This window comes from Mytilus galloprovincialis, chromosome 13, assembly GCF_965363235.1.
Source record: "Mytilus galloprovincialis chromosome 13, xbMytGall1.hap1.1, whole genome shotgun sequence".
Classification (NCBI taxonomy): Eukaryota; Metazoa; Mollusca; class Bivalvia; order Mytilida; family Mytilidae; genus Mytilus; species Mytilus galloprovincialis.
The window spans coordinates 64083110-64095462 of NC_134850.1; the positions used below are offsets into that span (position 1 = coordinate 64083110).

At 32.8% G+C, this 12353-nt stretch overlaps 1 protein-coding gene across 6 annotated transcripts in view; it reads left to right on the top strand.

The window, feature by feature from the left end:
- The first annotated feature begins 265 nt into the window (after positions 1-265).
- The window catches only part of LOC143056543 (agrin-like), a 146173-nt gene continuing 134085 nt past the window's right edge, over positions 266-12353 (top strand). For 4 of the 6 annotated variants that reach the window (XM_076229625.1, XM_076229631.1, XM_076229627.1 and 1 more), the window contains exon 1: positions 267-841. In XM_076229625.1, coding sequence (XP_076085740.1) covers positions 382-841 — 460 coding nt within the window. In that variant the 5' untranslated portion in view covers positions 267-381. Of the gene's footprint in view, positions 842-12353 lie in introns of all 6 variants that reach the window. The other 2 variants (XM_076229626.1, XM_076229628.1) reach the window with 1 other exon arrangement.

Below are 12353 nucleotides of genomic sequence, written 5' to 3' on the forward strand. Positions count from 1 at the left end.
GCAAATTTGCCATAAAACACACACAGTTCGACCAAGTACAATGAAATACTAGTAACTTCTTTCTCGCTCTGTTCACCAAACATCAATAAATAACCGCATCAGTCCTCATTGATGTGAACACAAACTTCTTTTGTATTTTGTGACCCAGAAAACTTGGTAGTTTTAGGACACCCTTAGCAATTGATCTTTCTCCATATCAGTTGTCTTATGTTTATTTACCTTGTTTAAATCTATCATTAAATTTCAATGGGAATTTAAACCGGGTAGTAAATTTAAACAGAAACACTTGAAAAGCATGTCTCGTTCAATGTGCACTATTGTACTTACAATGTAGATATAATAGAATTAAAGGAAAACTTCGCTACTACAGGTGGGATTAAAATGGAATTCGTTCACTTTTCTGTGCTACAAATATTTCTCTTAATTCTATCATTTTATTTCGTTGTTGGGAATATTAAAAACGGCTGTATAGAGAAAAGTCTAGAGGCTCGTGAAGAGGAGGCGCGCATTGTAGTTACCGCTACCGTTAAGAACCTCATGCTGGATACGAAACATCCAGGGATGGTTATGGGTGAGGTAGAAATAAAAAGGGTGTTCAAAGGAGGTGCTATACTCAATAATTTTATCAAACCAACAAGAAATAGAATTCGACATAGGCGGTTACATCAAAGGATACAAGTGGAGGGTTTTCGTGACCCTAAGATCTGTGATAGTGATATTAGAAGGTCTGATACAAGAATCTTATTGCTAAATGAAAATGGAGATGGACATCTGAAATTAAATTCAAGCGTTTTAAGAATTAATATGATTAATTTGGATTATACTTCGGCAGTTGTTAAAGGTGAGTGTTAATGCAATAGGGTGCTCATATATAAATAAATTTTATTTGATTGATGTCCAGTGGGAAATAGTTCATGAATAATTCTTTACGAGGATATAAGCTAAAAGAGCATCCTGGAGTATAATTCATGAGAAACAGTAGCCTTTGGTGACCCTTCTCCCTTTTTCATGTTTAGCATAAGACTTAAAATCAGATAAGTTTGGTGGATAGGCTTCGTTTGGTGTTTGACATTACACATATACACACCTTCGTTTTAACAATTCCGTCTGAAATAGTTTTTGGCACGTTTTTATATTGTGTATTGTCATGTTGATTTGAAGACAACACGCTACCTATACTTGACTAAATACATAAATTCGTGATAAATTATATATCATATTTTGGGTTATATGTTTTACATATATGTAACAAGGAATACAGCTGTTTGGCGATAAATTTGGCGTCATAAATTTCTACTTTAAACATCACTCAACATCTGATTTTTTAAAAGGCAGAGTAGTCTTCATTCAGAGTATTTTGTTAATCCTACTCGTATACTTTTTCCTACAACCTCTCGGTCTTAATAAGGGTCTGGTAGGGTTGATGGTAACGTCAACCAGAGTTTACGAAGAGTGGTTTAAGCAACAAGTATATAAGAGAAAGTTTTTTTCTCCAGGCTGACAGAAAAATGAATAGTCGAGGGTAAAAAACACATTCTTACATTGCTACTTTGACATGAAGTATCACGCGTAACGTATAGAAAGAAAGACTTTTGAGTTTAATTAGATGTCGTATATTGAGCACCCGCATCTGGTGTTTATGTCACATGAACACCATAATTTATCTGGGTTTAGTTTGATTTGTGATGCTATAAATCCTCTTACTCAAATGTTTAAACATAACTATACTTATTTCATTTTCTGCATTGAAATTCTACGGCATTTAACCGACTGATTGTTTCATTTTCATGATCTTGTAGAATAAGGTACACTCGGTAGTTCAGTGATCGACATACCAAGAAGAATAAGAAAACAATGTTGTTGGGTAACTGTCCTATCAACATATTTCGCATTTCTTTCTATCAAAATGATTTTTTTCTCTCAAGTTTTGCCCAACTAGCTAACCATGCAGTTTATAGGATTAGAAAATTATCAAACTAATTAATCAATGAAATATTAATCATCGGTACAGTTTTCTTTTTTTCTGCAACTTGATAAGCAAAAAAAAATCTCACTCTGCTTTTTGACTTACTTACACTGGGGGCCACTGATTGCCTAAGAGGGGGCCCGCTCCAGTCACGCTTCAGTGATTCCTTAAATAAGTCACCATTTGTTCCCCAAAAGGGAGGGGCGGGCCCCCTGCCCCCCCTAAATCCGCCTCTGAATTGTGCCTAATAAAGATATCAGGAGTCACCAAAAATGTAAACCAACATCAACCCACATTTGGTTCTTCTGAAGAAGAAAACCCCGAACCATACATACAATGATATACAACGAAGAACAACCTATGGTAAATACATCAATCAACATTTGGCTCTTCTGAAGAAGAAAACTCCGATCCATACAAACAATGATATACATCAGCCAACATTTGGCTCTTCTGAAGAAGAAAACCTCCGAACCATACAAACAATGATATACAACGACGAACATTTGGTTCTTCTGAAGAAGAAAACCCCGAACCATACAAACAATGATATACATCAGCCAACATTTGACTCTTCTGAAAAAGAAAACCCCGAACCATACAAACAATGATATACATTAGCCAACATTTGGCCTTTCTGAAGAAGAAAACGGCCGAACCATACAAACAATTACATACGTACATACAACGAAAAACATCCAATGGTAAATACATCAACCAACATTTGGCTCTTATGAAGAAGAAAACCACGAACCATACAAACAATGACTTATATCAACCAACATTTGGCTCTTCTGAAGAAGAAAACCTCCGAACCATACAAACAATTACATATATACACAACGAAGAACAACCCATGGTAAATACTATCTAACTGCTTGCAAATGTGTTATATTGATTTAATCGTAGGGTCATAAATTAAATACAAGTACTTGCAGTCACCTCGTGGTTAACAAATATGTATAAAATTTGGTTTGTCAAAATATATAGTTTAACTGTCTCTCGACCCACTAGTGTAACAAATCTAGAATGAATGTGTCTATATTTACTTAGTTGTTAAAATGAAGTTATTACTGATAAAAAAAATCGTCCATATCAACGACGTCTGAAGAAAAATATGTCTGTAGCACACCCCAGGTGAGATGATTACCTGTATCGGTTACCTTAAAGATTTCTTCTCTTATTTATCCATTTATCTTCACTTATATTTGACTTGACTTGAACTAATACTAATTGTGAGTGTAAAACAGTATAGAACAACGAAGAAAATTTTCTTGCTGCAATAACTTCCCACAATCGAGATGCAAATGAGGATATATTACATTAATCCTCAAAGATTTTTTGTAAACGTTGAGAAAAAAAGAAAAAAAAAACACAAACAAACTGTACCTCCTTATACTTTCTCGTATCAACAAAGGTTAAATGCATTTGAGAAATATCGATTGTCAACAATAAGTCAAATTTAAACATCTTCCACATTTTGAAGAATAGTCTCTTCAAACCATTTTTATACCACATCTAATGGAACCAACTCAGTGGTAAGACCACATCTATTGCAACCAATTCAGTGACAAGATCACATCCATTGCAACCAATTCAACGACTAGACCACATCCATTGCAACCAATTCAGCTATTATACCACATCTATTGCAACCAATTCAGTGGCAAGATCACATCCATTGCAACCAATTCAGCTATTATACCACATCTATTGCAATCAATTCAGTGGCAAGATCACATCCATTGCAACCAATTCAGCTATTATACCACATCTATTGCAATCAATTCAGTGGCAAGATCACATCCATTGCAACCAATTCAGCTATTATACCACATCTATTGCAACCAATTCAGTGGCAAGATCACATCCATAGCAACCAATTCATCTACCGTATGCCACGTCAATTGCGACAAATTAAGCGAGACCACATATATTGGAACCAACTAAACTCGCTCCTGTATAACATCTATTGCATCTATTGCAACCAATTCATCGGCGAGACCACATACAGGGCGGATCCAGCCATTTTTAAAAGGGGGTTCCTAACCCAGGATAAAAGGGGGGTCCAACCATATGTCCCCATACAAATGCATTGATCGTCCAAAAAGGGGGGTTGCAATCCCCCCGCATGCAGAACCCTTCCTGGTTCCGTCACTGACGTACATGTATATTGCAATCAATTCAGCTCTTTTGCTGCATATATTGCAATCAACACCAGCAGCCAAGTCAGCTGTTAAACCACATCTGACTATTGCAACCAATTCAGCGACGAGACCACATCTATCGCAACCAATTCAAATCTTACATCACATATTTTTCAACATGCTCATCTCTTTTTTTTTAACACCACATCTATTGAAGATGAGATGGTAGATATGTATACACGTTTGATATTGATCAAAAGCCGCTCAAAGACAGTCTCCTCTAAATGATCTAAATCCTACAGACACCATCATGAATATGTTGCATGACAATTACAAAATACCTGTAATTAACATATCATCTTTCCACATTTTCGCCATAATACTTGAGTTTCAATTAAAATCTGATTTTCTTACTAAAGATCATAACTAATATTTAAATCCATAAAGACATAAAGACATAAAAAAGAGTAAAATCTTATTAAGACGACTCGTGGACACAGGATCCAGGCGCGGATCCAGAGGGGGGTTCCGGGGGTTGGACCCCCCCTTTTTTTGGACGATCAGTGCATTTGAATGGGGACATGTAATTGAAACCCCCCCCCCCCCTTTGTCCTGGGTTAGGAACCCCCCCTTTTTAAAATGGCTGGATCCGCCCCTGGGATCTATATGTTAAGCAGATTGAAAAGAAGTATACACACAGACACTACCTCTGTTTTGATAAATTCCTTGATCTTTGATTGTCACGTCATTTATGATGAATTTTTCTAAATATTTTGAACCCTACCCTGAAAACTTCGACATATATTTTCTAACATTTCTGTGTGAAAACTACAACTGAAAAAGTGTTAAAAGATGAAAGTAGTATCATTGACATTGAGTAACTATTTTTTTTTTATTTAAAAATAAAAACAATTAAAGACCCTTCCTCGATCCCGTGATAAGAAAAAAGCAATGGAATAGGATTCAAAAACTTCACCAAGAAGAACCAAACGACATATGGGCCAAAGCTGAGACTACTATAACACAATGTGTTATAGTAGTCTCATGCCAAAGATAAAGACAAACAGACAAAACATTTTAAAGCTGTCATCTAAATGTTTTACAGAACACAAGCCGCGCTTTTTATAGATATTGTACTGATTATTCACGTTGAACTATTAAAGGAAATTTCCTGAAATTCTTCAACACAATATGAAAGAGGGGGTAGGGTCATAAAAGAAAAGAAAATACTTATTTCAAGGCTTTAGTATAGAAATTAAAGCCTCGTCAAGCAAAAATGAAAACACAGCCCCATGACATGATAGAATTCCTACAGCAGCTGGGAAATTATTATTGAACACAAGTCAGTGGCGGATCCAGAAATTTTCATAAGTGGGGGCCCACTGACTGACCTAAGAGGGGGCCCGCTCCAGTCACTCTTCAATGATTCCCTATATCAGCAACCAATTTTTTTCCCAAAAAGGGGTGGCCCGGGCCCCCTGGGCCCCCCTCTAAATCCGCCTCTGCAAGTTAATTTTCTTGAAGAATATAATTTTTCGGATGCTCAGTATTTACTAAGGCAGCAGCCATTTGATTTTCTGGGGGGGGGGGCTATGGTTTTTTTTTTTCTGGACAATTTTTTTTTTTCGCCTGCGGCGAAAAACAATCTATTTTTTTCGCGACAAGTCGAAAACAATATTTTTCTTTCAATTTTAGCATTACATATAGTGGCAGCTGAGGGTGAAACAAACAATTTTTTTTTCTCAGAATCAAAAAGAAATTATTTTTTTCTCCAAAAACTGGAAACAAACTTTTTTTTCCAAAAAAAACCATAACCCCCCCCCCCGAAAATCAAATGGTTGCTGCCTAAACCACGTGATTTTTGGCGGGAAATTGAAAACGAAAGTGAAAGTAGATTGCAGGTCGAATGTATTGCTGATACAAGCATATTTAAACAGTTTAAGCTTAGTTTTGGTGTATAGTGGTAGGTAAAATTATTGAGAAAATAATATGATTGGTTCTCTTTGAGATACACGTTTAATGTTTAAAGAAAATAACTAAAATATCGACAACTATTAAAACTCAGTAGGCTAGAGGAGAGAAGTAATAGTTTCAATCACTGTTGATTTAAAATGTCCCACTGGGTAGATATCTGAGGTAGATATATAATATTCTTACACTGACAACCTTGGATGGCCTCAACTCAAGGGTCTGAATGGTTCTACAGAATACAGAATATTTACCAAATAAGCTAAAAAAGACAGAAAGGGAGTATAAAAATACAGAATAGAGAATTGTGGGGTTCAAAAGTGTAAAGAATAACTGAAAAAAAATAATGTCATGCATGTAATAACTGATTACAGGCGAGGATAAAAAATCACATAATTACAGGGAAAATATGTATCAATGATATCATCATTAGAATTTTATGGAATAATCGTTACAAATGTTTGCAGATGAAAAAAAATGCCATACAAATTTATAGAATACAGAATTTAAGGCCCCCTATTCAAACCCTCACTCCTGTCAAATGACAATGTAAGAGTTGTCTGGCCAGATAGAGGAAATATCTGAGGGTTTTATTTTGGGTCATGAAGCTCTGACTTTTAATAAATAGAGAGTTCAGTCTGGGTATCAACTTTAAAGGGGTATACTAGGATTTTGTTTTCCTCTAAGGAGATAGAGTTGATAAGAACTTGAACTCCTTTGTCTAGCCTATATGAATGGGTATTATTTGTTTTTGCAAATAATTTCTTGATATAGATTAGGAATAATATACTACATGTACTAAACAAGATATGATATTTTTTTATAAAGATAAAAATCAAATTGTTCAGTATGTTATGAAAAATATAGTTAGAGTAAAATTAAAATCAAATGAAAGTGGATTTGTTGAGGTCAGAGAGTTTGGAAACAGTATTCAGAATTGGGTCTTATCTTTTTCTTGAAAAATCATGACAGAGATGGAGGTAGAGGTCAATAAATGTAATTTTTTCATTCAATTTTATAACTTATATATTCAGTTATAAGTGTTTCTCGTTTCTCGTTTTTTTTTTATATAAATTAGACCATTGGTTTTGCCGTTTGAATGGTTTTACACTTGTAATTTTGGGGCCCTTTATAGCTTGTTGTTCGGTGTGAGCCAAGGCTTCGTGTTGAAGGCCGTACCTTGAACTATAATGGTTTACTTTTATAAATTGTTATTTGGTTGGAGAGTTGTCTCATTGACACTCATACCACATCTTCTTATACCTATAAGATTCACATTTACAGTTTAATTGCTCTTTTATTGACAATCTTTCTATCAAATTATTGTGTTTCCTATAGAAACATTTATTTCTATGAGTGGTCTCCCTTTCAATGTGTTAGGCTTTGCTATTTATTTTCTGATTGAAGGATAAATGCTTAGACCTGATACTTAATTGATATTCATTGTTTTTGACAGGGAAATGGACATTCTATTAGAACGAAAGTCAATTCTGACATACAATTTCTCAATGACATCCTTGACAGAGAACTGCTGAAATTCCAATTAATAACTAAATTGAAAGGGAAGAGGTTTATTTTTTTGGCTTAAGTGTCCTTGACCTTTACATACTTGTACTAATGATGTTCTGCTTTACATTTTGATCTTTGAGATTTGATGTTTATAAAGGTCCTTTAGAATTCATGGTATTTATTTTAATAGTAAGGAATATAAATTAAAAGAAAATGACTTAAATTTATCAGGCCTACAGGATATAAATGTTTCTTAAGTTTATTGTTTAATAAAATAGCAGTAAACCTTGTTCCCTTATTATTTAGCTACAGTTTGTGTATCAAAATGAAACTTTTTTTCATTAAATAAAGGCACTGTGTCATGTGGGGTCAGAATTTTAGGCTTAACCATCGTCTTTTCTTTATTTGGAATAATTTTGAAGTTTATCCCATTTGAGCCAATTACAATTGAATGTAGAGTATATTCTAAATTATAGTTGTTTCTTTTTATAAAGCTTTACAACTATTAAATAAAAAATAAAAAATACAAGAAAAGTTGGTTAAATTGTTCAGATTCATAATTCATATATTAAATTATTACAATAATACTCCAAAATACAAATTGCCAGACAGGTATTGGGATCAGAGAGTAAGTCTACAAGAAAATAAGAGAGAAAAAGTTGTTTCACAACATTTTTATAATTTACGTTCCTCAACGTCCAATATGAAAATATTTGTAAAGCAAATTGATTAACATGTTTGATCAAGATCATATGAATAATATTAAGAAAATACCCATTTAACTTAAGCAAACAGACAACTCTTTACAAAGGTAAAAGTAATTCTGTAGACTTTAACTCTCTGTATAAAACTTGAGACAATCTTATGGACTAAGTGTTCAACTCTGGTCAGCAGGCTATTTGAGGATTAAGATTAACCTTAGGGTACTTGCTAGAAAACGCATAAAAATTGTGTCAGAGCTGACTCTGGAAATAAGGTGTAGGTCAAACAAAATTGTGTCAGAGCTGAAGTCTAGGTAGATTTGAAGTCACCTTCTTTCTTGGAAAAACTAGGAGTGACGGAAGAAAATTAAAAGTTCAGGAGAAATTATAAAAAAAGAGATAGAGAATAAGGGATGAGAATTCATCAATAAAGCAAAATGTAGAGGGACAGAGGGAGGAAAATAAAGAAAGAAATTACACAATTTTTTGCTGGTATTTGAATATTAAAGTTTGTCTTCAGATTTTTATAACATGATGAAAGAAATAGATTCAATCTCTGTTTGTCATTTTATATGATTTTCTCCACAATTGGCTACACAGAAAAGCTTTTCAAAATTAGATAATTAACTATCTGGAGTGGAAAAATCTGGTATTCCATTTATAGATAATGATGAATTAGAATATAAATTTCTCATAATACAATTAAATTCCAAACATATTTTAGAAATTTTATTTGAAACTGTAAACCAATAGTTATGTTTCATTTTGACACTTTATGCTATAATGAACCACTTGTTCCTGTCCCAACCTACAGAAGTAAAAGTTTTACGACTATTGAAGTATTCATGCTTGTATGTCAAGCTATGTTACACACTGGACGTATATCTTTGTGTGTTTAGCCTATTATGTTTAACATAATCTGATAAAAATGTTCAAAAATGTTTAATTTTACATTGTTTGATTTATATTGTGTTTGCGTTGAGGGACTGCCGTCCGTGATGACTATAATTAACCAATTGAAAAAGGTTATGATATCTTTACAAAATACCTGTTGAGCTAAGTACAATATTGGATTTGATAACATTTTTTTAAGTGTGATATTTAAATATGTTATTTTATCGTAGATATCATTGATTAAGAGTTGAGAATATGAAGATTAAATATTGTCACCTTTAACACTGTAAGGCTATTAACAAGTATTAAATTTGTAAATTGTTTGTGTACTTAAGTTAAAAAAAAATTAAACAGAGACATTTAAGTAGGCAAAAAAGGTTCAAACCAAATATTCTTTTTTCTTAAGAAATATTTTTGAACAAATTTTTGATTCATAGGTCTTATTTATTGTTTTGAAATTTTGACTCAGAATAATTCAAACCAGAGAATATTTTTCTGTATTTTTAATTATGTTTGAAAGTTCAGGTCTTTTCCTCTTTGAATATATCTTCCTGTTTTTCTTAAATTGTATGATTGGGTTGCTAACTTGCTATATATGTGTAAATCCATGTCTCTTGTTGTTTAAATGTTTTTGGTTTTATTGCTGTTTTTTACCCTTCCCATTTGTCAGGCCCATTTATATACAGATGATATTAACCAATACCACAGTATTAAATCATCGGTGACATGATATATGGCAGAGGAAATTGTCTCACATTTCAAATCATTGACCTGTCCTCTGGGGAACTGATAAGGTCTAGAATAATAGGAAAACGAAAGGTCCGATGACCTTAAACGGCTCATTGTGTATTCCAAACAATGATTTCTATGCAACAGAAACAATTTATATTAAGAAAAACAAAAACATTATCTTGATATCCGGTATGATTAAATGGCTTTCTACGTTTGAAGATTTGTAACGTAGATTTGTAAAATATTCATAGAATTCTTGTATTTGTTGAGGACAATTGGCGATGATAAGAATCCATCGGTAATACAGTTGTTACTCATCTATATCGATGATTCTAATGGGTAAACTTTTCTGATGTGTATATGTTTCTGTCTACCTTATTGGAAAGTAATAAAATATTAAAGATTATTTCAATTGATGAACTCACAATTAACTTTTGATAGAATCAGTTTTACATTCTTATAAGGTATCTTGGCGAGCTGTTTATATTTCCTCCGGCAGGATATTGGAGCCATTTCAAAGTTATAAGACACGCCAAGAGGGTCATAAAGTGATCGTTAAATGATGCTGTTGTTATTTGGTTAAAAATGAATGGCGAGAAAATAAGTTTTCTTCTTTCCGTTTATGGCCATTAGATAGTTCTCTGAGTGTCATTGTATAGGATCGGTAAGATTGTCTCTGATGGATTGACTTTTCTCGTTTGATTAATTGGGGGTCTTACTGATTAATTGTCTGACTGAAGCATTAGTGCACAATGGTCTTATGTCAAAATATGTCAATATATGTTTTGAGAAGAGTTTATGAAACACATATATTCTCATAACCAAGTGACCTAAATTCAACTGTAATCCATTTTAAAGCTGTAAAGTTCCAATTTATATGTTTTGAAAAGAGTTGATGAATTACATATTCTTGTAATCCTTTTGACCTAAATTCAACTGTATTCCAATATTAAAGCTGTAAAATTCCAATTTTAATGTTTTGAAAAGAGTTGATAAAAAACATATTTTTCTATAAAAGTCACCTGAATTCAACTGGTAAAACTATTCTCCTGCTTATATATATATATTTCAATTTCAAAATCTTTCTGTTCAAAAGACTATTCATTTATATATGCCTGTTTTCTTTTGGAAGTATTATGCCATAGAACACTGTTGTGACTCAATGTTACTTCTATTCTTTTACACATATGTAGATGACGTCAAAACTTTTGTTTGGCGGAGGAATGCTCGAGTTGATAATTTTTTTTTAGGGGGGTTGAGTGGTCAAGGGGTTGTATTATGCCAATTCATTGTTTGAAAATAGTAACACTTATCCCATGATGTATGATTTAATTATTTTGCATTTTTTTATCAGTACACTGAAATATAAGTTGCTCTGATTTTCATTGTATGGATCGTTCTAAAGAAATAATACTATTTCTTATTTGTCTGCATGCGATGATTAACTACACGCTTGAAAACATTACAAGTTGTTTTAATTTGTTCTGAACTAGCAATAGTAGACTCATTAATAAAAAAAAACCTTCATTTCCTTTTATAATAGGTTTATATTAACTAACTATCTTTGATTATTCAACCTGATAGTTTATAAATGACAGCATTTTCTGCATGAAGAATGATTAGGAAATCAATTTTTAAAGGAATCAGAAAATTCTTTAAGAACAATCTGACAACATAATCATTGCATTAATATCATCTTTGATCATTTTTTTTAAAGGACAAAATTGTTATTGATAACTCATAATTTTTTTTTTTCATGTAATTATGAAGGGCGTTTATTTTTATTGTACGTTCTTATGTTGTACTGTTACACCACTGTCCCAGGTTAGGGGGAGGGTTGGGATCCCGCTAACATGTTAAACCCCGCCACATTATTTATGTATGTGCCTGTCCTAAGTCAGGAGCCTGTAATTCAGTGGTTGTTGTTTGTTTATGTGTTACATATTTGTTTTTCGTTCATTTTTTTATATAAATAAGGCCGTTAGTTTTCTTGTTTGAATTGTTTTACATTGTCTTATCGGGGCCTTTTATAGGTGACTATGCGATATGGGCTTTGCTCATTGTTGAAGGCCGTACGGTGACCTTTAGTTGTTAATGTCTGTATCATTTTGGTCTCTTGTGGACAGTTGTCTCATTGGCAATCATAGCACATCTTCTTTTTTATAGTTTAAAAAAAGATAAAAAGTAAGATTTTTTATTCTATAGTAAAACATATTTAAAATAAAATTGATTAATTTGTGTTCAAAAATTAAGAGAATCTTATTTCACAGCATTCACTGAAATCACATTTTCTACATTTGAAAATGCCTGTAACAAGTCTGGAATATGACAGTTCTTGTCCATTCGTTTTTGATGCATTTTGTTATTTGATTTTGCCATGTGATTATGGAATTTCCGAATTGATTTTCCTCTGAGCTCAGTATTTTTGTGATTTTA